Below are 27691 nucleotides of genomic sequence, written 5' to 3' on the forward strand. Positions count from 1 at the left end.
GTAGTGTTGAATCTATGGGCAGTGTTGAGTCTATGGGCAGTGTTGAGTCTATGGGCAGTGTTGAGTCTATGGGTAGTGTTGAGTCTATGGACAGTGTTGAGTCTATGGGCAGTGTTGAGTCTATGGGCAGTGTTGAGTCTATGGGCAGTGTTGAGTCTATGGGCAGTGTTGAGTCTATGGGAGTGTTGAGTCTATGGGAGTGTTGAGTCTATGGGCAGTGTGTACTGTGCGTGTGCTGTGTGTACTGTGTGTGTACTGTGTGTGTGTACTGTGTGTGTGTACTGTGTGTGTGTGTACTCTGTGTGTACTGTGTGTGTGTACTGTGTGTGTGTACTGTGTGTGTACTGTGTGTGTACTGTGTGTGTGTACTGTGTGTGTGTGTACTGTGTGTGTACTGTGTGTGTACACTGTGTGTGTACTCTGTGTGTACTGTGTGTGTGTACTGTGTGTGTGTACTGTGTGTGTGTGTACTCTGTGTGTACTGTGTGTGTGTACTGTGTGTGTGTACTGTGTGTGTGTACTGTTGTGTGTACTCTGTGTGTGTACTCTGTGTGTGTACTGTGTGTGTGTACTGTGTGTGTACTGTGTGTGTGTACTGTGTGTGTACTCTGTGTGTGTACACTGTGTGTGTACTGTGTGTGTACTGTGTGTGTACTGTAGTCGTGGAGGACCTGCACAAGGTGAGGGAGACGCTGCCCACTCTGGAGGCTGTCTACCTCATCACGCCCACCGAAAAGGTGAGCACCTCGTCACTCCCACCTCGTCACACTCACCTCGTCACGCATCATACTCACCTCATTTAACACGTGGGGAGGGATGGGGTCGGGGGGATGCTGGGGGAGGGGCTGGAGGGGGAGGAGCTGGAGGGGGAGGGGCTGAGGGGGAGGGGCCCAGGGGAGGTCGTGTTCCACTCATTCGGGATTATCTCGTTATCGACTCCGGCTTGAGAGAGGAAGGGAGAGGGGTAGGGGGGAGGGGCGTATGGGGGGGGGGGAAGATGGGGAAGGGAGAGGGGGGAGGGAGAGGGGGGAGGGGTTTAGGAAAGGGGGAGGGAGAGGGGGAAGGGAAAGGGGGTAGGGGCGGGTAGGGGGGGGAAGGGGGTAGGGGAGGGAGAGGGGGAGGGCGGTAGGGGAGGGCGGTAGGGGAGGGGGGTAGGGGGGGAAGGGAGATGGGGAGGGAGAGGGGGGAGGGGTTTATTGGGCCCCAGAGAGGGGGGGAGGAGGAGCCCATTAGGGGGAGGAATCATTTGGGCCCCAGGAGGAGATGGAGGAGGTGGAGGAGGAGGAGGTGGAGGAGGGGGGGTCGTGAATGGGGAGCTCGGTGATGTGAGCGCTTGACACGAGGCGGTGCCTTGGGGAGGGCGGGAGGGGGGGAGGGAGGGGGGGGAGGGAGGGAGGGGGGGAGGGAGGGGGGGGAGGGAGGGAGGGGGGGGAGGGAGGGAGGGAGGGAGGGAGGGAGGGGGGGGGGGAGGGAGGGAGGGGGGGGGGAGGGAGGGCTCGCAGCTGGCAGGAGGTCACGGGGCAGACCCAGCAGGTGCCATGGGTCGACTGACTGAGATGACCGGTAGATGCACCACCTGTGCTCCCCGCTGTGCCAGCTTGCTGTGTTTTAGCCGCCCGGCACTCCGCTCGTTGTTGTGAGCGTCGCTCCTCTGCCCTCCTTTGTTGCTGGAGGGCGACTGCCTCCACCTGCCCAGTAGCCTCCCTGTGCACCTAGCCTGGCACCCCCCCCCCCCCCCCCGCAGTAGCGTCCTTCACGAGCCTCCTCCACTGAGGCCGATCTTGACACCGCTGGTACCAGTCATCGGCAAGTCCACTCAGCTCCACGTCCTCCTGTACCACATCACTCCATCTCTTCTCTAGCCCGTGCCGCGCCCGTTTAGCCCCCTCGATCCGGCCGAACAAAAGCTGTTGAGGCATGCGGTGGCTGGGCATGCGGGCTACATGACCCAGCCAATGCAGCCTTACCTGCTGCAAGAGCTCACCGATGGGACTTTGGCCAGATCTCTCAAGGATTTGTGAGCTCCTCACACAATCCAGCCTGGTTAAACCCAGGATGGATCGTAGGCAGGCCAGCCTAAATGTTTCTAACCGGCGAAGATGTTCCATTAGGTGGGTCCACGTTTCGCAAGCGTAGAGAAGGGAGGGAATGACCGTGGCCGAGAAGACCTGAAGCTTCGTGTTGAGCGACAGACCAGGTAGCTTCCACACAGCGTTATGCAGCCGATGAAAAGATAATGCCGCTCGACTGATTCGGAGTGAGACCTCTGCTGTTAAGCCGGAGCCGGTCATAAGCACACTGCCCAGGTATGGGAAACTCTCCACTCTCTCCACAACTGCTCCATTACCAATGGGGAGCTGAGGGGGTGGAGTGTTTGATGACAAAATGCCCAGGCAGGTGCTTCGTGTTTGTGGGGCTGGTGGTTAGGCCCCATCGCTTAGTGGCACGCTCCAGGTTCAACATCAGATTCTTCAACTCGCCACAGTGAGTAGCAATCACCAGATCATTCGCATACACAACATGGTTGACCAATAGGAGAGGGGGAGGGGGGGGAGGGTGAAACACGACAGCGGGGGGGGCATCTGCCAGCTCCCCCCCCCCCGCCTCTAAGTCCCATCGCCCTTGGCAGGGCAGTGGCGATTAGAACATCAGCAGTGGCATTAACCACATCAGCAGCAACAACAACATCAGCAGCGGCATTAACCACATCAACAACAACAGCAGCATCCACAGCAGTGGCATTAACCACATCAACAACAACAGCAGCCACAGCAGTGGCATTAACCACAACAACAACAACAGCAGCCACAGCAGTGGCATTAACCACAACAACAACAACAGCAGCCACAGCAGTGGCATTAACCACAACAACAACAACAACAGCAGCCACAGCAGTGGCATTAACCACATCAACAACAACAGCAGCCACAGAAGTGGTATTAACCACAACAACAACAACAGCAGCCACAGCAGTGGCATTAACCACAACAACAACAACAGCAGCCACAGCAGTGGCATTAACCACAACAACAACAACAGCAGCCACAGCAGTGGCATTAACCACATCAACAACAACAGCAGCCACAGCAGTGGCATTAACCACAACAACAACAACAACAGCAGCCACAGCAGTGGCATTAACCACAACAACAACAACAGCAGCCACAGCAGTGGCATTAACCACAACAACAACAACAGCAGCCACAGCAGTGGCATTAACCACAACAACAACAACAGCAGCCACAGCAGTGGCATTAACCACAACAACAACAACAACAGCAGCCACAGCAGTGGCATTAACCACATCAACAACAACAGCAGCCACAGCAGTGGCATTAACCACAACAACAACAACAGCAGCCACAGCAGTGGCATTAACCACAACAACAACAACAGCAGCCACAGCAGTGGCATTAACCACAACAACAACAACAACAGCAGCCACAGCAGTGGCATTAACCACATCAACAACAACAGCAGCCACAGAAGTGGTATTAACCACAACAACAACAACAGCAGCCACAGCAGTGGCATTAACCACAACAACAACAACAGCAGCCACAGCAGTGGCATTAACCACAACAACAACAACAGCAGCCACAGCAGTGGCATTAACCACATCAACAACAACAGCAGCCACAGCAGTGGCATTAACCACAACAACAACAACAACAGCAGCCACAGCAGTGGCATTAACCACAACAACAACAACAGCAGCCACAGCAGTGGCATTAACCACAACAACAACAACAGCAGCCACAGCAGTGGCATTAACCACAACAACAACAACAGCAGCCACAGCAGTGGCATTAACCACAACAACAACAACAACAGCAGCAGCCACAGCAGTGGCATTAACCACAACAACAACAACAACAGCAGCAGCCACAGCAGTGGCATTAACCACAACAACAACAACAGCAGCCACAGCAGTGGCATTAACCACAACAACAACAACAGCAGCCACAGCAGTGGCATTAACCACAACAACAACAACAGCAGCCACAGCAGTGGCATTAACCACAACAACAACAGCGGCATTAACAACATAAACAACAACAACAACATGAACAACATCACCGACACGTTGCGCTACGAACCCGGCGACCCGAGTTCGATTCCTGCTGCTCACGGCCATCAGCAACGCGAACCGGTCCTGAGCCTCCCCTAGGTTGACTCGGCCTCAAATGAGTACCCGGTGCGGTGTGGAGTAAACATCGCCGTTGGGGATACAAAGACGGCCGGGCGTGGTGCTGGCCACCCACCCACCCCCTCGTGTGCCACAGCGCCGGCCTTCGTAGGCGCTGCTACTCGCTACGAACAACACTTGCCCCTACAGCCTGCTAGAGGCTACACGGGGGATCTTTGTCTGTGTATAGGCCGTGCTACTTGTTGAGAACAGCACTTGCCCCAACAGCCTGTGAGAAGCTACACGGGGGACCTTTGCCTGTGGTGTGTGCACGCAGTCCGTGTCGGTGCTGATCGACGACTTTATGGACGCCATGAACTACCGCTACCGCGCGGCGCACGTGTTCTTCACTGACGGTGAGCGTGCCGCCACTCACCACCACCGCTCACCACCACCGCTCACCACCACCGCTCGCCACTCACCGCTCACCACTCACCACCACCACTCACCACCACCGCTCACCACTCACCACCACCGCTCACTGACCGATAACCCTTGCCACTGATCGAATGCCCACCCACAAACCTCCTCACCACCACCACCGCTCACACAACCACTACTCACCACCACTCACCCACCCACAGCCCTTACCACTCACCACAACCGCTCACCACTGCTCACCCACCTAGCCAACCACTCCTCACCACCACTTACCCACCAATAGCCCTCCTCACCACCACTCACCCATAACCGCTCACCACCTGCTCACCACCTGCTCACCACATGAGTGCTTTAGCGCTTGACCCTCCTCGTGCCCTCACGACCCCTCTGTTGACCCCGTGACCTCGTGACCCTTATCATGACCTCTCTTGATCCCACGACCTCGTGACCCTCCCCGTGCCCTCCTGACCTCTCTGTTGACCTCGTGACCCTTCCCACACCATACTGACCCCTTTGTTGACCTCGTGACCCTCGCCACACCCTCCTGACCTCTCTGTTGACCTCATGACCCTCCCCACACCCTCCTGACCCCTCTGTTGACCTCGTGACCTTCGCCACGCCCTTCTGAACTATCTGTTGACCTCGTGACCCTCCCCACGACGTCTGTTGACCGCCATGACCTCGTGACCCTCCCCGCGACCTCTGCGGTGACCCCATGACCTTTGCCCCCCGTGACGCCAGCGTGCCCTGACGCGCTCTTCAACAAGCTGGTCAAGTCCAAGTGCTCCAAGGCCGTGAAGACGCTGCAGGAGATCAACATCGCCTTCCTGCCATACGAGTCGCAGGTGCCACTCCAACCCTCACCACCCACTCACTCACCACCCACTCACTCACCACCCACTCACTCACCACCCCCTCACTCACCACCCTCACCACCCACTGACTCACCACCCCCTCACTCACCACCCTCACCACCCACTCACTCACCACCCACTCACTCACCACCCACTCACTCACCACCCTCACCACCCACTCACTCACCACCCCCTCACTCACCACCCCCTCACTCACCACCCCCTCACTCACCACCCTCTCACTCACCACCCTCTCACTCACCACCCTCACCACCCACTCACTCACCACCCCCTCACTCACCACCCACTCACTCACCACCCCCTCACTGCAGGAGATCAACATCGCCTTCCTGCCATACGAGTCGCAGGTGCCACTCACCACCCTCACCACCCACTCACTCACCACCCTCTCACTCACCACCCTCACCACCCCCTCACTCACCACCCCCTCACTCACCACCCCCTCACTCACCACCCTCACCACCCACTCGCTCACCACCCACTCACTCACCACCCACTCACTCACCACCCACTCACTCACCACCCTCTCACTGCAGGAGATCAACATCGCCTTCCTGCCATACGAGTCGCAGGTGCCACTCCCCACCCACTCGCTCACCACCCTCACCACCCACTCACTCACCACCCACTCACTCACCACCCACTCACTCACCACCCACTCACTCACCACCCACTCACTCACCACCCACTCACTCACCACCCTCACCACCCACTCACTCACCACCCACTCACTCACCACCCACTCACTCACCACCCACTCGCTCACCACCCACTCACTCACCACCCACTCACTCACCACCCACTCACTCACCACCCTCACCACCCACTCACTCACCACCCACTCACTCACCACCCACTCGCTCACCACCCACTCACTCACCACCCACTCACTCACCACCCACTCACTCACCACCCACTCACTCACCACCCACTCACTCACCACCCACTCACTCACCACCCACTCACTCACCACCCACTCACTCACCACCCACTCACTCACCACCCACTCACTCACCACCCACTCACTCACCACCCACTCACTCACCACCCTCTCACTGCAGGAGATCAACATCGCCTTCCTGCCATACGAGTCGCAGGTGCCGCTCCCCACCCTCACCACCCACTCACTCACCACCCTCACCACCCACTCGCTCACCACCCACTCACTCACCACCCACTCACTCACCACCCACTCACTCACCACCCACTCACTCACCACCCACTCACTCACCACCCACTCACTCACCACCCTCACCACCCACTCACTCACCACCCACTCACTCACCACCCACTCGCTCACCACCCACTCACTCACCACCCACTCACTCACCACCCACTCACTCACCACCCACTCACTCACCACCCACTCACTCACCACCCACTCACTCACCACCCACTCACTCACCACCCACTCACTCACCACCCTCACCACCCACTCGCTCACCACCCACTCACTCACCACCCACTCACTCACCACCCTCACCACCCCCTCACTCACCACCCCCTCACTCACCACCCCCTCACTCACCACCCTCACCACCCACTCGCTCACCACCCACTCACTCACTCACCACCCACTCACTCACCACCCACTCACTCACCACCCTCTCACTGCAGGAGATCAACATCGCCTTCCTGCCATACGAGTCGCAGGTGCCACTCCCCACCCACTCGCTCACCACCCTCACCACCCACTCACTCACCACCCACTCACTCACCACCCACTCACTCACCACCCACTCACTCACCACCCACTCACTCACCACCCACTCACTCACCACCCTCACCACCCACTCACTCACCACCCACTCACTCACCACCCACTCACTCACCACCCACTCACTCACCACCCACTCGCTCACCACCCACTCACTCACCACCCACTCACTCACCACCCACTCACTCACCACCCTCACCACCCACTCACTCACCACCCACTCACTCACCACCCACTCGCTCACCACCCACTCGCTCACCACCCACTCACTCACCACCCACTCACTCACCACCCACTCACTCACCACCCACTCACTCACCACCCACTCACTCACCACCCACTCACTCACCACCCACTCACTCACCACCCACTCACTCACCACCCACTCACTCACAACCCACTCACTCACCACCCACTCACTCACCACCCACTCACTCACCACCCACTCACTCACCACCCTCTCACTGCAGGAGATCAACATCGCCTTCCTGCCATACGAGTCGCAGGTGCCGCTCCCCACCCTCACCACCCACTCACTCACCACCCTCACCACCCACTCGCTCACCACCCACTCACTCACCACCCACTCACTCACCACCCACTCACTCACCACCCACTCACTCACCACCCACTCACTCACCACCCACTCACTCACCACCCTCACCACCCACTCACTCACCACCCACTCACTCACCACCCACTCGCTCACCACCCACTCACTCACCACCCACTCACTCACCACCCACTCACTCACCACCCACTCACTCACCACCCACTCACTCACCACCCACTCACTCACCACCCACTCACTCACCACCCACTCACTCACCACCCACTCACTCACCACCCACTCACTCACCACCCACTCACTCACCACCCACTCACTCACCACCCACTCACTCACCACCCACTCACTCACCACCCTCTCACTGCAGGAGATCAACATCGCCTTCCTGCCATACGAGTCGCAGGTGCCGCTCCCCACCCTCACCACCCACTCACTCACCACCCTCACCACCCACTCGCTCACCACCCACTCGCTCACCACCCACTCACTCACCACCCACTCACTCACCACCCACTCACTCACCACCCACTCACTCACCACCCACTCACTCACCACCCACTCACTCACCACCCACTCACTCACCACCCTCACCACCCACTGACTCACCACCCCCTCACTCACCACCCTCACCACCCACTGACTCACCACCCCCTCACTCACCACCCTCACCACCCACTCACTCACCACCCACTCACTCACCACCCACTCACTCACCACCCTCACCACCCACTGACTCACCACCCCCTCACTCACCACCCACTCACTCACCACCCACTCACTCACCACCCACTCACTCACCACCCTCACCACCCACTGACTCACCACCCCCTCACTCACCACCCTCACCACCCACTCACTCACCACCCACTCACTCACCACCCACTCACTCACCACCCACTCACTCACCACCCACTCACTCACCACCCACTCACTCACCACCCTCACCACCCACTGACTCACCACCCCCTCACTCACCACCCTCACCACCCACTCACTCACCACCCACTCACTCACCACCCACTCACTCACCACCCTCACCACCCACTGACTCACCACCCCCTCACTCACCACCCTCACCACCCACTCACTCACCACCCACTCACTCACCACCCACTCACTCACCACCCACTCACTCACCACCCTCACCACCCACTGACTCACCACCCCCTCACTCACCACCCTCACCACCCACTCACTCACCACCCACTCACTCACCACCCACTCACTCACCACCCACTCACTCACCACCCTCACCACCCACTGACTCACCACCCCCTCACTCACCACCCTCACCACCCACTCACTCACCACCCACTCACTCACCACCCACTCACTCACCACCCACTCACTCACCACCCTCACCACCCACTGACTCACCACCCCCTCACTCACCACCCTCACCACCCACTCACTCACCACCCACTCACTCACCACCCACTCACTCACCACCCTCACCACCCACTGACTCACCACCCTCACCACCCACTGACTCACCACCCCCTCACTCACCACCCTCACCACCCACTCACTCACCACCCCCTCACTCACCACCATCTCACTCACCACCCCCTCACTCACCACCCCCTCACTCACTACCCTCACCACCCACTCACTCACCACCCCCTCACTCACCACCCCCTCACTCACCACCCTCACCACCCTCACCACCCACTCACTCACCACCCACTCACTCACCACCCACTCACTCACCATCCACTCACTCACCACCCTCACCACCCACTCACTCACCACCCCCTCACTCACCACCCTCACCACCCTCACCACCCACTCACTCACCACCCACTCATTCACCACCCACTCATTCACCACCCACTCACTCACCACCCTCGCCACCCACTCACTCACCACCCACTCACTCACCACCCCCTCACTCACCACCCTCACCACCCTCACCACCCACTCACTCACCACCCACTCACTCACCACCCACTCACTCACCATCCACTCACTCACCACCCTCACCACCCTCACCACCCTCACCACCCACTCACTCACCACCCCCTCACTCACCACCCACTCACTCACCACCCACTCACTCACCACCCTCACCACCCACTCACTCACCACCCCCTCACTCACCACCCACTCACTCACCACCCACTCACTCACCACCCACTCACTCACCACCCACTCACTCACCACCCACTCACTCACCACCCCCTCACTCACCACCCTCACCACCCACTCACTCACCACCCACTCACTCACCACCCACTCACTCACCACCCTCACCACCCACTCACTCACCACCCCCTCACTCACCACCCTCACCACCCACTCACTCACCACCCACTCACTCACCACCCACTCACTCACCACCCTCACCACCCCCTCACTCACCACCCTCACCACCCTCACCACCCACTCACTCACCACCCACTCACTCACCACCCACTCACTCACCATCCACTCACTCACCACCCTCACCACCCTCACCACCCTCACCACTTACTCACTCACCACCCACTCACTCACCACCCACTCACTCACCATCCACTCACTCACCACCCTCACCACCCTCACCACCCTCACCACTTACTCACTCACCACCCACTCACTCACCACCCACTCACTCACCATCCACTCACTCACCACCCTCACCACCCCCTCACTGCAGGAGATCAACATCGCCTTCCTGCCATACGAGTCGCAGGTGACGCTCACCACCCACTCACTCACCACCCACTCACTCACCACCCTCTCACTCACCACCATCTCACTCACCACCATCTCACTCACCACCATCTGGCCACATTGGTCACTCACTCTGGCCACACCGATCACCTTTGCCAGACCGACCACTCTGGTTGTAGTGGCCACACCAACGCCAGTGGACTCGTAGTTTGATGTCATGGTGGTTCTTGTGATGTTGTAGTGGTTGATGTGGTGGTTATAGTGGTTGTTGCGATTGTTGTGGTGCCAGGTGTTCCTGCGGGACTGGTTGTGGTTGACGTTGTGGTTATTGTTGTGGTGGTGGTGGTGGTGGTGCCAGGTGTTCCTGCTGGACTTGTCGTGGTTGTGGTTGACGTTGTGGTTGTTGTGGTGGTGGTGGTGCCAGGTGTTCCTGCTAGACTTGTCGTGGTTGTGGTTGACGTTGTGGTTGTTGTGGTGGTGGTGGTGGTGCCAGGTGTTCCTGCTGGACTGGTTGTGGTTGACGTTGTGGTTGTTGTGGTGGTGGTGGTGCCAGGTGTTCCTACTGGACTTGTCGTGGTTGTGGTTGACGTTGTGCTTGTTGTGGTGGTGGTGGTGCCAGGTGTTCCTGCTGGACTTTGTGGAGGCGACGCAGGTGGTGTACAGCCCGCACCGCGCCAGCGAGCGCAACCGCGCCATGGAGCGCATGGCGGAGCAGATCGCCACGCTGTGCACCACACTCAAGGAGTACCCGGCCGTGCGCTACCGCGGGTACTCGCCGACTCGCTCACCGCTCCACTCACCGACTCACTCACTGACCCACTCACCGACCCACTCACCTACTCAATCATCGACTCAATCACCGACTCACTCACCGACTCACTCACCACTCCACTCACCGACTCACTCACCACTCCACTCACCGACTCACTCGCCGACTCACTCACCACTCCACTCACCGACCCACTCACCACTCCACTCACCGACTCACTCACCGACTCACCGACCCACTCACCGACTCACTCACCGACCCACTCGCCACTCCACTCACCACTCCACTCACCGACTCACTCACCACTCCACTCACCGACTCACTCATCGACTAACTCACCGACTCACCACTCCACTCACCGCTCCACTCACCGACTCACTCGTGCTGTATGTGTACTCTGTGTGTACTCTGCGTGTACTCTACGTGTGCTCTGTGTGTGCTATGTGTGTGTGTGTACTGTGTGTGTATTGTGTGTATTGTGTGTGTACTCTGCGTGTACTCTGCGTGCTGCGTGTGCAGGGAGTTCCCCCCGAATGGGCTGCTCGCTCAGCTGGTTCAGGACAAACTCAACGCCTACAAGGCCGACGACCCCACCATGGGCGAGGTGAACTCACCCGCTCACCCACTCACCCACTCACCCACTCACCAACTCACCCGCTCACCAACTCACCCACTCACCCGCTCACCCACTCACCCACTCACCCGCTCACCCACTCACCAACTCACCAACTCACCCGCTCACCCGCTCACCCGCTTACCCACTCACCAACTCACCTGCTCACCCACTCACCCGCTCACCCACTCACCCGCTCACCCACTCACCCGCTCACCCACTCACCCGCTCACCCGCTCACCCGCTCACCAACTCACCCACTCACCCGCTCACCCGCTCACCCGCTCACCCACTCACCCACTCACCAACTCACCCACTCACCCACTCACCCACTCATCAACTCACGCACTCACCAACTCACCCACTCACCCACTCACCCACTCACCAACTCACCCACTCACCCACTCACCAACTCACCCACTCACCAACTCACCCACTCACCAACTCACCCACTCACCCGCTCACCAACTCACCAACTCACCCACTCACCCACTCACCCGCTCACCCACTTACCCACTCACCTGCTTACCCACTCACCCACTCACCCACCCACCCGCTCACTCACTCGCCCACTCACCCGCTCACCCACCCACTCACCCACTCACCCACCCACCCGCTCACCCACTCACCCACTTACCCACTCACCAACTCACCCACTCACCCACTCACCCACTCACCCGCTCACCCACTTACCCACTCACCCGCTCACCCGCTCACCCACTCACCCACTCACCCGCTCACCCGCTCACCCACTTACCCACTCACCCGCTCACCCACTTACCCACTCACCCACTTACCCACTCACCCGCTCAACCACTCACCCACTTACCAACTCACCCACTCACTCACTCACTCGCTCACCCACTCACCCGCTCACCAACTCACCCACTCACCTGCTTACCCACTCACCCACTCACCCACCCGCTCACCCACCCGCTCACCCGCTCACCCACCCACCCGCTCACTCACTCGCCCACTCACCCACTTACCAACTCACCCGCTCACCCGCTCACCAACTCACCCACTCACCCACTCACCCGCTCACCCACTTACCCACTCACCAACTCACCCACTCACCCACTCACCCACTCACCCGCTCACCTGCTTACCCACTCACCCACTCACCAACTCACCCGCTCACCCACTCACCCACTCACCCACTCACCCGCTTACCCACTCACCCGCTTACCCACTCACCCACTCACCCACCCACCCACCCACCCGCTCACCCGCTCACCAACTCACCAACTCACCCGCTCACCCACTCACCCGCTCACCCACTCACCTGCTTACCCACTCACCTGCTTACCCACTCACCCACTCACCCACCCACCCACCCGCTCACCCACCCGCTCACCCGCTCACCCACTCACCCGCTCACCCACTCACCCGCTCACCCACTTACCCACTCACCTGCTTACCCACTCACCCACTCACCCACCCACCCGCTCACCCACCCGCTCACCCGCTCACCCACCCACCCGCTCACTCACTCGCCCACTCACCCGCTCACCAACTCACCCACTCACCAACTCACCAACTCACCAACTCACCTACTCACCCGCTTACATGCACACCCGCTCATCAACCCACCCACTCACCAACTCACCCACTCACCCACTCACCCACTTACCCACTCACCTGCTTACCTACTCACCCACTCACCCACCCACCCGCTCACCCACTCACCCACTCACCCACTCACCCGCTCACCCACTTACCCACTCACCTGCTTACCCACTCACCCACTCACCCACCCACCCGCTCACCCACCCGCTCACCCGCTCACCCACCCACCCACTCACTCACTCGCCCACTCACCCGCTCACCAACTCACCCACTGACCAACTCACCAACTCACCAACTCACCCACTCACCCACTCACCCGCTCACCCACTTACCCACTCACCTGCTTACCCACTCACCCACTCACCCACCCACCCGCTCACCCACCCGCTCACCCGCTCACCCACCCACCCACTCACTCACTCGCCCACTCACCCGCTCACCAACTCACCAACTCACCCACTCACCAACTCACCCACTCACCCGCTCACCAACTCACCCACTCACCAACTCACCCGCTCACCACCTCACCCACTGCTACGAGACCACGCTTAGCCCCGCACGACCCCGTGACCTTGTACGCCTCGACCCCCTCCTTCACCGTGACCCGCCAACCCCAATTCCCCCCTCCCCCCCGCGCCGCCAACCTCCCCCGAGCCCCCGGCCACCTCGAACCGCGACCCCTCCGCTGACCTCTGCCGACCGGCCTGACCCCGCGGTGACCCCGTGCCTGACCCCCGTGCCTGACCCCAGGGCCCGGACAAGGCTCGCTCGCAGCTGCTGATCGTGGACCGCGGCGTGGACCTCGTGTCTCCGCTCGTGCACGAGTTGACCTTCCAGGCCATGGCCTACGACCTGCTGCCCGTCGAGAACGACGTCTACAAGTGGGCGGGGGGCGGGGGGCGGGGGGGCGATGGGGTGGGGGGGAAGGGGGGCGATGGGGCGGGGGGGGCAGGGGGTTGGGGAGTGTGAGGGGCAGGGGAGTGGAGGGCAGGGAGGTGCGGGGGGCAGGGGGGGGTGAGGGGGGCGGGGGGGTGAGGGGGGCGGGGGGGGTGAGGGGGTGTGTGAGGGCAGGGAGGGTGGAGGGGTAAAGGGCAGACGTCAGGGGGTTAGGGGGAGGGTGATTGTGTTTGAGAGTCCGAGTTCAGTTGTATCACCTGCGTCTCACCTGTGTGTGTGTGTGTCTCACTGTGTGTGTGTGTCTCACTGTGTGTGTGTGTGTGTCTCACTGTGTGTGTGTGTGTGTCTCACTGTGTGTGTGTGTCTCACTGTGTGTGTGTGTCTCACTGTGTGTGTGTGTCTCACTGTGTGTGTGTGTGTGTCTCACTGTGTGTGTGTGTGTGTCTCACTGTGTGTGTGTGTGTCACTGTGTGTGTGTGTGTGTCTCACTGTGTGTGTGTGTCTCACTGTGTGTGTGTGTGTGTCTCACTGTGTGTGTGTGTCTCACTGTGTGTGTGTGTGTCACCTGTGTGTGTGTGTGTGTCTCACTGTGTGTGTGTGTCTCACTGTGTGTGTGTGTGTGTGTGTCACTGTGTGTGTGTGTCTCACTGTGTGTGTGTGTGTGTGTGTCACTGTGTGTGTGTCACCTGTGTGTGTGTGTGTCTCACTGTGTGTGTGTGTGTGTGTGTGTCACTGTGTGTGTGTGTGTGTGTCACTGTGTGTGTGTGTGTGTGTGTGTCACTGTGTGTGTGTGTCTCACTGTGTGTGTGTGTCTCACTGTGTGTGTGTCTCACTGTGTGTGTGTGTGTCTCACTGTGTGTGTGTGTGTGTCTCACTGTGTGTGTGTGTGTGTCTCACTGTGTGTGTGTGTCTCACTGTGTGTGTGTCTCACTGTGTGTGTGTCTCACTGTGTGTGTGTGTGTCTCACTGTGTGTGTGTGTGTGTCTCACTGTGTGTGTGTGTGTGTCTCACTGTGTGTGTGTGTCTCACTGTGTGTGTGTGTGTGTGTGTCACTGTGTGTGTGTCACCTGTGTGTGTGTGTGTCTCACTGTGTGTGTGTGTGTGTGTGTCACTGTGTGTGTGTGTCTCACTGTGTGTGTGTGTCTCACTGTGTGTGTGTCTCACTGTGTGTGTGTGTGTCTCACTGTGTGTGTGTGTGTGTCTCACTGTGTGTGTGTGTGTGTCTCACTGTGTGTGTGTGTCTCACTGTGTGTGTGTCTCACTGTGTGTGTGTGTGTGTGTGTGTCTCACTGTGTGTGTGTGTGTGTGTCACCTGTGTGTGTGTGTGTGTGTCACCTGTGTGTGTGTGTGTCTCACTGTGTGTGTGTGTGTGTCTCACTGTGTGTGTGTGTCTCACTGTGTGTGTGTGTCTCACTGTGTGTGTGTGTGTCTCACTGTGTGTGTGTGTCTCACTGTGTGTGTGTCTCACTGTGTGTGTGTGTGTGTGTGTCTCACTGTGTGTGTGTGTGTGTCTCACTGTGTGTGTGTCTCACTGTGTGTGTGTGTGTGTGTGTCTCACTGTGTGTGTGTGTGTGTGTCACCTGTGTGTGTGTGTCTCACTGTGTGTGTGTCTCACTGTGTGTGTGTGTCTCACTGTGTGTGTGTGTGTCACCTGTGTGTGTGTGTCACCTGTGTGTGTGTGTGTGTCTCACTGTGTGTGTGTGTGTGTGTGTCACCTGTGTGTGTGTGTGCCTCACTGTGTGTGTGTGTCTCACTGTGTGTGTGTGTCACTGTGTGTGTGTCACACTGTGTGTGTGTGTGTCTCACTGTGTGTGTGTGTGTCTCACTGTGTGTGTGTGTGTGTGTGCCTCACTGTGTGTGTGTGTCTCACTCTGTGTGTGTGTCTCACTGTGTGTGTGTGTCTCACTGTGTGTGTGTGTCTCACTGTGTGTGTGTGTCACTGTGTGTGTGTGTCACCTGTGTGTGTGTGTGTGTCACTGTGTGTGTGTCACACTGTGTGTGTGTCTCACTGTGTGTGTGTCTCACTCTGTGTGTGTGTCTCACTGTGTGTGTGTGTGTCACCTGTGTGTGTGTGTGTCTCTCACTGTGTGTGTGTGTGTGTGTGTCACCTGTGTGTGTGTGTGCCTCACTGTGTGTGTGTGTCTCACTGTGTGTGTGTGTCACTGTGTGTGTGTCACACTGTGTGTGTGTGTCTCACTCTGTGTGTGTGTCTCACTGTGTGTGTGTGTCTCACTGTGTGTGTGTGTGTCTCACTGTGTGTGTGTGTGTGTCACCTGTGTGTGTGTGTGTGTGTGTCTCACTGTGTGTGTGTCTCACTGTGTGTGTGTGTCACTGTGTGTGTGTCACACTGTGTGTGTGTCGCACTCTGTGTGTGTGTCTCACTGTGTGTGTGTGTCACCTGTGTGTGTGTGTGTGTCTCACTGTGTGTGTGTGTCACTGTGTGTGTGTCTCACTGTGTGTGTGTGTCTCACTGTGTGTGTGTGTGTCTCACTCTGTGTGTGTGTCTCACTCTGTGTGTGTGTCTCACTCTGTGTGTGTGTCTCACTCTGTGTGTGTGTGTCTCACTCTGTGTGTGTGTGTCACTGTGTGTGTCTCACTCTGTGTGTGTGTCTCACTGTGTGTGTGTGTCACCTGTGTGTGTGTGTGTCACTGTGTGTGTGTCTCACTGTGTGTGTGTGTCTCACTGTGTGTGTGTGTCTCACTGTGTGTGTGTGTCTCACTCTGTGTGTGTGTCTCACTCTGTGTGTGTGTGTCTCACTCTGTGAGTGTGTGTCACTGTGTGTGTCTCACTCTGTGTGTGTGTCTCACTGTGTGTGTGTGTGTCACCTGTGTGTGTGTGTCACCTGTGTGTGTGTGTGTCACCTGTGTGTGTGTCACCTGTGTGTGTCTCACTGTGTGTCTCACTGTGTGTGTGTCACTGTGTGTGTGTCACTGTGTGTGTGTCACTGTGTGTGTGTGTGTGTGTCACTGTGTGTGTGTGTCACTGTGTGTGTGTGTGTGTCACCTGTGTGTGTGTGTCACTGTGTGTGTGTGTGTCACTGTGTGTGTGTGTCTCACTGTGTGTGTGTGTGTCACTGTGTCTGTCACTGTGTCTGTCACTGTGTGTGTGTCACTGTGTGTGTGTGTGTCGTGTGCCAGGTACGAGACGACGGGGCAGGGGGAGACGAAGACGAAGGAGGTTCCCCTGGACGAGGACGACGAGCTGTGGGCGTCACTCCGGCACAAGCACATCGCAGAGGTCTCACAGTGAGTACCATCACCACCATCACCACCAACACCATCAACACTATCAACACCACCATCACCACCATCAACACCATCACCACGACGAGCTGTGGGCGTCACTCCGGCACAAGCACATCGCAGAGGTCTCACAGTGAGTACCATCACCACCATCACCACCAACACCATCAACACTATCAACACCACCATCACCACCATCAACACCATCACCACGACGAGCTGTGGGCGTCACTCCGGCACAAGCACATCGCAGAGGTCTCACAGTGAGTACCATCACCACCATCACCACCAACACCATGGTGATGGTGATGATGGCGGTGGTAATGGCGGTGATGGCGGTGATGGTGGTGATGGTGGTGGTGATGGTGATGGCGGCGGTGGTGAAGGTGGTGGTGATGGTTGTCGTGATGGTGGTGATGGTGGTGATGGTGTCTGTTGGTGATGGTGGTGGTGGTGATGGTGGTGGTGATGGTGGTGGTGATGGTGGTGGTGAAGGTGGTGTCTGGTGGTGATGGTGGTGATGGTGGTGATGGTGGTGATGATGATGGTGGTGGTGATGATGGTGATGATGGTGGTAGTGATGGTGATGATGGTGGTAGTGATGGTGATGATGGTGGTGATGATGGTGATGGTGGTGGTGATGGTGATGATGGTGGTGGTGATGATGGTGGTAGTGATGGTGATGATGGTGGTAGTGATGGTGATGATGGTGGTGGTGATGGTGATGATGGTGGTGGTGATGATGGTGGTAGTGATGGTGATGATGGTGGTAGTGATGGTGATGATGGTGGTGGTGATGGTGATGATGGTGGTGGTGATGGTGATGATGGTGGTGGTGATGATGGTGGTAGTGATGGTGATGATGGTGGTAGTGATGGTGATGATGGTCGTGGTGATGGTGATGATGGTGGTGGTGATGATGGTGGTAGTGATGGTGATGATGGTGGTGGTGATGGTGATGATGGTGGTGGTGATGGTGATTTGGTGGTGGTGATGATGGTGGTAGTGATGGTGATGATGGTGGTAGTGATGGTGATGATGGTGGTGGTGATGGTGATGATGGTGGTAGTGATGGTGATGATGGTGGTAGTGATGGTGATGATGGTGGTAGTGATGGTGATGATGGTGGTGGTGATGGTGATGATGGTGGTGGTGATGATGGTGGTAGTGATGGTGATGATGGTGGTAGTGATGGTGATGATGGTGGTGGTGATGGTGATGATGGTGGTAGTGATGGTGATGATGGTGGTAGTGATGGTGATGATGGTGGTAGTGATGGTGATGATGGTGGTGGTGATGGTGATGATGGTGGTGGTGATGATGGTGGTAGTGATGGTGATGATGGTGGTAGTGATGGTGATGATGGTGGTGGTGATGGTGATGATGGTGGTAGTGATGGTGATGATGGTGGTAGTGATGGTGATGATGGTGGTAGTGATGGTGATGGTGATGATGGTGGTGGTGATGGTGATGATGGTGTTGTCTCCAGGGAGGTGACTCGCTCACTGAAGGAGTTTTCCACCAACAAGAAGATGGCTTCATCCGGAGAAAAGGTGTCCAGCACCATCAACACCATCATCACCATCATCACCATCACCACCATCATCACCGCCATCACCACCATCGCCACCATCACCACCATCACCACCATCATCACCCCCATTATCATCACCATCACCACCATCACCGCCACCATCATCACTGCCACCATCACCGCCACCATCACCATCATCACTGCCACCATCACCACCATCAGAACTACCATCACCACCATCATCATCATCGCCACCACTATCACCACCATCATCACACAATCACCACCAGAACCACCATCACCACCACCGTCGTCGTCACCACCGCCACCGCTGACGGCCGTGCCCCCCACGCCCCCCGTGCCCCCACAGACCACGATACGCGACTTGTCCCAGATGCTCAAGAAGATGCCGCAGTACCAGAAGGAGCTGAGCAAGGTGACACAGCTGGCAACCACCACCACCACCACCACGACCACCATGACCACCACGACCACCACGACCACAACCACCACGACCACAACAACCACCACGACCATCACGACCACCACGACCACCACGATCACAACCACCACGATCACAACCACCACGACCACAACAACCACCACCACAACCGCCACCTACACCACAACCACCACAACAACCACCACAACCAAACACCACTACCGCCACCACAACCACCACCTGCACTACCAGCAACCAACACCACTACTTGACCACCACCACCACAACCACCACCAACCTGCACCACCACGTGACCACCACCACAACCACCACCAACCTGCACCACCACGTGACCACCACCACAACCACCACCAACCTGCACCACCACGTGACCACAACCACCACCACCACCAACCTGCACCACCACGTAACCACCACCACAACCACCACCAACCTGCACCACCACGTGACCATCACCACAACCACCACCAACCTGCACCACCACGTGACCATCACCACAACCACCACCAACCTGCACCACCACGTGACCATCACCACAACCACCACCAACCTGCACCACCACGTGACCACCACCACAACCACCACCAACCTGCACCACCACGTGACCACCACCACAACCACCACCAACCTGCACCACCACGTGACCACCACCACTGCCCGCGCTACCGACCCGGCCAACCCGAGGTTCGATTCCCGCTCACGACCACCAACACCGCTGACGATTATCTCGACCGGTCCCGGGACTCCCCTAAGTCTACTCGGCCTCAAATGAGTAGCGGGTGGCGGTGCGTGGTAAACGTCGCCAGCGGAGAGACAAAGGCGGCCGGGCGTGCCGCTGCCCCCCCCCCCCCCCGCACGCCGCGGCGTCGGCCTCCGTAGGCGCTCGCGGCACTTGCCCCGGCGGTGTGTGTGGACTACACGGGGGGCCTTTGTCTTTGTGCCCAGTACTCGACGCACCTGCACCTGGCGGAGGACTGCATGCGGATGTACCAGGAGGGAGCTGACAAGCTGTGCCGCGTGGAGCAGGTGACACACACACACACACACAGTCACACACACAGTCACACAGTCACACACACTCACACACTCACACAGTCACACACACACTCACACACACAACAACAACAACAACCGCCATTCGCCACTAAGTGGCGGTGACGTCACCACGACGCTTGTGCCAGGCCATGTGCACCCTGAGGCCACGTGAAGTGTCGAACGCCCGCTGGCAGGAGGTCACGGGGCAGACCCAAGTGCCACGGGTCGACTGACCGAGATGACCGAGATGACTGGCTGATGCACCACCTGTGCCCCCTACTGTGCCAACTTGCTGTGCTTTAGCCACCCGGCGCTCCGCTCGTTGTTGTGAGCGTCGCTCCTCCGCCCTCCGTTGTTGTTGGAGGGCGACTGCCTCCAACTGCCCAGTAGCGTCCTTCACGAGCCTCCTCCACTGAGGCCGATCTTGACACCGCTGGTACCAGTCATCGGCAAGTCCACTCAGCTCCACGTCCTCCTGTACCACATCACTCCATCTCTTCTCTAGCCCGTGCCGCGCCCGTTTAGCCCCCTCGATCCGGCCGAACAAAAGCTGTTTAGGCATGCGGTGGCTGGGCATGCGGGCTACATGACCCAGCCAACGCAGCCTTGCCTGCCGGAGGAGCTCACTGATGGGACTTTGCCCAGATCTTTCAAGGACTTGTGAGCTCCTCACACAATCCATCCTGGTTAAACCCAGGATGGATCGTAGGCAGGCCAGCCTAAATGTTTCCAACCGGCGAAGATGCTCCACTAGGGGGGTCCACGTTTCGCAAGCGTAGAGAAGGGAGGGAATGACCGTGGCTGAGAAAACCTGAAGCTTAGTGCGGCGCGACAGACCAGGTAGCTTCCACACAGCGTTACGCAACCGATGAAAAGATATTGCCGCTCGACTGATTCGGAGTGAGACCTCTGCTGATAAACTGGAGCCGGTCATAAGCACACTGCCCAGGTATGGGGAACTCTCCACTCTCTCCACTACTGCCCCATCACCGATTGGGAGTTGTGGGGGTGGAGTGTCCGATGGTACAAAATACCCAGGCAGGTGCTTAGTTTTGGTGGGGCTGATGGTAAGGCCCCACCTCTTAGTGGCACGCTCCAGTCTCAGCAGCAGTGCCTCCAACTTCTCCTCTGAATGAGCAGCTATTACCAAATCATCGGCATACATAACGTGGTTGAGCAATAGAAAGCCATCCCTTGACTGCACATGGCCTGGCACAAGCATCGTGGTGACGTCACCGCCACTTAGTGGCAAATGGTGGTGGTTGTTGTTGTTGTGTGTGTGTCACTCCGTGTGTGTCACTCCGTGTATCTCACTGCATGTGTGTGTGTCACACCGTGTATCCCACTCCGTGTGTGTCATTGTGTGTGTGTGTGTGTGGGGAGCGGTGGCGTAGTGGTTAGTGCACTGCGCCACCAACGCGGCTACCGGAGTTCCATATCCGCTCACGGCCAACAACAGTGCCGGCCTTCGTAGGCGCTCTTCGCTTACGGCACTTGCCCCGCCGGCGTGTGAGCGCCACACGGGGGACCTTTACCTTTGTGCGTGTGTGCGAGTGCAGGACCTGGCGACGGGGCTGGACGCGGAGGGGGAGAAGGTGAAGGATCCCATGCGCATCACCGTGCCCATCCTGCTGGACGAGAACGTCAGCACCCTGGACAAGATCCGCGTCATCTGCCTCTACGTGCTGCTCAAGAACGGTGCAACCTGCACGCCCGCCCGCTCGCTCGCTTACCCACTCACCTACTCGCCCACTCACTCACCTGCTCGCCCACTCACTCACCTACTCACCCGCTCACTCACCTACTCGCCCGCTCACCTTCTCGCTCACCCTCTCGCTCACCTACTCGCCCACTCACTCACCTACTCGCCCGCTCACCCACTCACTCACCCACTCACCCAATCACCTACTCACCCGCTCACCCGCTCACCCGCCCGCTCACTCACCCGCGCATTCATCTGCTCGCCCACTCACTCACTTATTCGCTCGCTCATCTGCTCACTCACCCGCTCACTCACCCGCTCGCCCACTCACCCACTCACCTGCCCGCTCACTTGCTCATTCACCTACTCACTCGCTCACCCGCTCACTCACCCGCTCGCCCAATCACCCAATCACTCACCCGCTCGCTTACTCACTCACCCACTTGCTCGACCGCTTACTCGCTCACCGATTCACTCACCACTCGCTCACCCACTTGCTCACTCACCGATTCACTCACCACTCGCTCGCAGGGGCACTTGCCCCGGCGCTCTGCCGAGGCTACGCAGGGGACTTTTGCGTGCGGTGTCCGCGCGTGCAGGGATCACGGACGAGAACCTGCAGAGGTTGATCGACCACGCCAAGATCCCCTCGGAGGATGCCGACATCATCACCGCCATGGCGCACTACGGCGTGCCCGTCATCGCTGAGGTGCCACCACCACTCTGCTACGCAGCTACACCTCTACACCACCACCACCACTACACCGTGACTCCACTACACCGCCACACCACTACACCACTACACCACCACCACACCACCACCACACCATGACTCGACTACACAACTACACCTCTACACCACCACACCACTACACCGTGACTCCACTACACCGCCACACTGCCACTCTACTCACCCGTGTGTGTCTCACCTGTGTCCTCACCTGTGCACTCACCGCGTGCGTGCAGACGTCTGCGCGCCGCAAGAAGCAGCCGGACCGCAAGGAGCGTGTGGGCGAGAAGACGTACCAGCTGTCTCGCTGGGTGCCCGTCATCAAGGACATCATGGAGGTGATCGCCACCTCCAGCGCGCGGTCGCGACACTCGTCCTGCAGCTCTCGCTCGCTCACCCTCTCGCTCGCCCTCTCGCTCGCCCTCTCGCTCACCCTCCCATTCAGCCTCCCGTTCACCCTCCCGTTCACCCTCCCGTTCACCCTCTCGCTCGCTCGCTCACCCTCTTGCTCGCTCACCCTCTCGCTCACTCACTCACTTTCCTGCTCGCTCACTCTCTCACTAACTCTCCTGCTCGTTCGTTCACCGCGACTGAGTGAGCGAGGGAGCGAGGGATCGAGCGATTCAGGGTGACATACACAATCTTATTGTTGTTGTTGTCTGACTATTTATTTAGTGAAAGGAAGGCGAGTGAATAGGCAAGCGGTTGACTCAATGGGTGAACAGGTGAGCGAGTAGGTGAGTGATGGAGATAGTGAATGGGTGCGAGCGAGCGATTTGAGTGAACAGGTGGGTGAGCAAGCGAATTCATAGGTGAGGGTGTGAATATGTGATGAAGAGGGGGAGTAGGTGAGCGAGTGAATGCATCGGCGAGTTAGCGAGAGATTGAGCGAGTGAGCAGGTAGGGGAACAGGTGAGCAAGCGAGCAACAGAGTGAATCGGCAAGCGAGCAAGTGGATAGGTGAGCGAACAGGCGAGCGAGCAAATGGGCGAACGGGTGAATAGGTGAGTGAATAGGCGAGCGAGTGAGTGGATAAGTGAGCGAACAGGCGAGCGAGCAAACGGGTGAACAGGCGAGTGAATAGGTGGCTAAATAGGCCAGCGAGTGAGTGAGCGAGCGAGTGGGCGAGTGGGCGAGCCGGCGCGTTGACCGGTGCCGCGTGCGCCCTGTGCGGGGCGAGCAGGACGCCATCGACGACAAGCTGGACGTGAAGCTGTGGCCCTACATCTCCACGCGACCTATGACCTCGGGCGGCTCCGGGGCCGTCAGGTGACCTTCACCCCCCCCCTCGCCGCCCCGAGCGTGGCCATCGCCACCAGTTCGGCTGTGGTTGTGGTTGTGTTGCTGTGGTTGTGTTGTTGTGGTTGTCTCGCCGTGGTTGTGGTTGTGGTTGTCTCGCCGTGGTTGTTGATGTGTGGTTGTGGTTGTCTCGCTGTGGTTGTGGTTGTCTCGCCGTGGTTGCGTGGCCGCGTGGCTGTGTTGTTGTGTGGTTGTGGTTGCGTGTGGTGGTGGGGAGCGGTAGTGTCGTGGTTAGCGCCACGCTGCGCTACGAACCCGGCGACCCGAGTTCGATTCCCACTCGTGGCCAACACCGGTGACGATTGTCTGAACCGGTCCCGTGCCTCCCCTAAGTCGACTCGGCCTCAAATGAGTGCCTGTGAGACCAAGCGTACCGTGCCGGCCTTCATAGGCGCTACTGACGAGCAGCACTTGCCCCAACTGTTAAGGCTATACGGGGGATCTTTGTCTTTGTGACTGTGGATGTGACCGTGGTTGTGTATGTGTTTTAGTGAGTGCTTGGTTGTTGTTGTTGATTGCAGTTGAATGTTGATGGTTGTGTGGTCGTGAATGCGTGACTGTGGTTGCATGCTTGTGATTATGTGTTGGTCGTGGTTGGTTGTGGTTGGTAGTGGTTGGTTGTGGTTGGTTGTGGTTGGTCGTGGTAGTGGTTGGTAGTGGTTGATGGTGGTTGATGGTGGTCGTGGTTGGTAGTGGTTGATGGTGGTTGATGGTGGTTGATGGTGGTTGATGGTGGTTGATGGTGGTTGGTAGTGGTTGATGGTGGTTGATGGTGGTTGATGGTGGTCGTGGTTGATGGTGGTTGATGGTGGTTGATGGTGGTTGATGGTGGTTGATGGTTGTGGTTGATGGTGGTTGATGGTGGTTGATGGTGGTTGGTAGTGGTTGATGGTGGTTGATGGTGGTTGATGGTGGTCGTGGTCGTGGTTGGTAGTGGTTGATGGTGGTTGATGGTGGTTGATGGTTGTGGTTGATGGTGGTTGATGGTGGTTGATGGTGGTTGGTAGTGGTTGATGGTGGTTGATGTTGATGGTGGTCGTGGTCGGTAGTGGTTGATGGTGGTTGATGGTGGTTGATGGTGGTTGATGGTGGTTGATGGTGGTCGTGGTCGGTAGTGGTTGATGGTGGTTGATGGTTGTGGTTGATGGTGGTTGATGGTGGTCTGTCGTGGTTGGTAGTGGTTGATGGTGGTTGATGGTGGTCATGGTTGTGGTTGATGGTAGTTGATGGTGGTTGATGGTGGTCTGTCGTGGTTGGTAGTGGTTGATGGTGGTTGATGGTGGTCTGTCGTGGTTGGTAGTGGTTGATGGTGGTTGATGGTGGTTGATGGTGGTCGTGGTCGTGGTTGGTAGTGGTTGATGGTGGTTGATGGTGGTTGATGGTGGTCGTGGTCGTGGTTGGTCGTGGTTGATGGTGGTTGATGGTGGTTGATGGTGGTTGATGGTGGTCGTGGTCGTGGTTGGTAGTGGTTGATGGTGGTTGATGGTGGTTGATGGTGGTCGTGGTCGTGGTTGGTAGTGGTTGATGGTGGTTGATGGTGGTTGATGGTGGTCGTGGTCGTGGTTGGTAGTGGTTGATGGTGGTTGATGGTGGTTGATGGTAGTTGATGGTGGTCGTGGTCGTGGTTGGTAGTGGTTGATGGTGGTTGATGGTGGTTGATGGTGGTCGTGGTTGTGGTTGGTAGTGGTTGATGGTGGTTGATGGTGGTCGTGGTCGTGGTTGGTAGTGGTTGATGGTGGTTGATGGTGGTTGATGGTGGTCGTGGTCGTGGTTGGTAGTGGTTGATGGTGGTTGATGGTGGTCGTGGTCGTGGTTGGTAGTGGTTGATGGTGGTTGATGGTGGTTGATGGTAGTTGATGGTGGTCGTGGTCGTGGTTGGTAGTGGTTGATGGTGGTTGATGGTGGTCGTGGTCGTGGTTGGTAGTGGTTGATGGTGGTTGATGGTGGTTGATGGTGGTCGTGGTCGTGGTTGGTAGTGGTTGATGGTGGTTGATGGTGGTCGTGGTCGTGGTTGGTAGTGGTTGATGGTGGTCATGGTTGTGGTTGATGGTGGTTGACGGTGGTTGATGGTGGTCGTGGTCGATCGTGGTAGATCGTGGTAGTGGTTGGTTGTGGTTGGTTGTGGTTGATCGTGGTAGTGGTTGGTTGTGGTTGATGGTGGTTGATGGTGGTCATGGTTGTGGTTGGTAGTGGTCGTGGTTGATGGTGGTTGATGGTGGTCGTGGTCGTGTCCACGCAGCTCGCGCTACGGCCACTGGCACGAGTCGCGTGGTGCCTCCGAGTACCGCAGCGGCCCCCGCCTCATCGTCTTCTTTGTGGGCGGCGTGGGCCTCAGCGAGACGCGCAGCGCCTTTGAGGTGTCGCAGGGCGGCACCAAGTGGGAGGTCGTCGTCGGTGAGCGGGGAGACGCGCCGCCCACACCACGCGCCCACGGGACTCGCCGAGGGACTCGTACACTCACCGACACTCACCGAGACTCACTGAGACTCACCGACGGGACTCGCCGACACTCGCCGACACTCGCCGAAACTCACCGACACTCACCGATACTCACCGACACTCACTGAGACTCGCCGACGGGACTCGCTGACACTCGCCGAAACTCACCGATACTCACCGACCCTCACCGAGACTCACCGACACTCACTGAGACTCACCGACGGGACTCGCCGAGGGACTCTGACACTCACCGACACTCACCGAGACTCACCGACGGGACTCACCGACACTCACCTAAGACTCACCAACACTCACCGACGGGACTCGCCGACACTCACCGACACTCACCTAAGACTCACCGACACTCACTCACTCGCCGATTCGCCGACACTCACCTAAGACTCGGCGACTCGCCGGGACTCGCCGACACTCACCGTCACGCTCACCGCTCTCAACGTCCTCGCCGTCCTCACCGTCACCCTCACCGTCTTCACCGTCCTCACCACCGCCCTCATCGTCACCCTCACCACCGCCCTCACCACCGCCCTCACCCTCACCGTGCCCCTGGCCGTGCGTGTGCCCTGCAGGCTCCACCCACCTGCTGACCCCACAGCGCTTCCTCTCCGACCTCCGCCACCCGGACTTCCGCCAGGGGTCGCGCGTCTCCTTCGGCGGGGCCGGAGCCCCCGACAGCTGAAACCCCCCCCCCCCCACCACCTCCTCCACGACCCACCCTGACACCCTGACACACCACCCCCAGGACCCCCGCGTCACTACCCCCCTGACCTCTTCCCCCGTGTCACGACCCCCCCCCCCCCCCGTGATCCCGAGCACCGCCCGGCACCGCACGCTGCTGAGTGGAAGTGAGGCATCGCCGTCGTCACCGCCGTCGTCACCGTCACGGCACCGTGCGCGCCACACACATGTTGGGAGAATAAAGCCGTTGACGTCGTCGTCGGTGGCGTCGTCGTCGTCGTCGTCGTGACGTCCTCAGCGGCGTCATCGGCGTCGTC

General features: G+C 58.4%; 1 protein-coding gene across 1 annotated transcript; it reads left to right on the plus strand.

The window, feature by feature from the left end:
• The first annotated feature begins 657 nt into the window (after positions 1-657).
• LOC144951201 (syntaxin-binding protein 1-like) lies at positions 658-27452 on the plus strand. The gene is made up of 16 exons (XM_078881346.1): positions 658-737; positions 4467-4545; positions 5312-5415; positions 11005-11153; positions 11674-11758; positions 14087-14217; positions 17372-17479; positions 18966-19029; positions 19381-19446; positions 20419-20499; positions 22068-22206; positions 22810-22919; positions 23177-23278; positions 24124-24209; positions 26479-26633; positions 27266-27452. The coding sequence occupies exons 2-16, from the start codon at positions 4494-4496 to the stop codon at positions 27373-27375; spliced, it is 1542 nt and encodes a 513-aa protein (XP_078737472.1). The 5' UTR covers positions 658-737; positions 4467-4493; the 3' UTR covers positions 27376-27452.
• The last annotated feature ends 239 nt before the right edge of the window (positions 27453-27691 follow it).

Source organism: Lampetra fluviatilis, chromosome 61, assembly GCF_964198595.1.
Source record: "Lampetra fluviatilis chromosome 61, kcLamFluv1.1, whole genome shotgun sequence".
Classification (NCBI taxonomy): Eukaryota; Metazoa; Chordata; class Hyperoartia; order Petromyzontiformes; family Petromyzontidae; genus Lampetra; species Lampetra fluviatilis.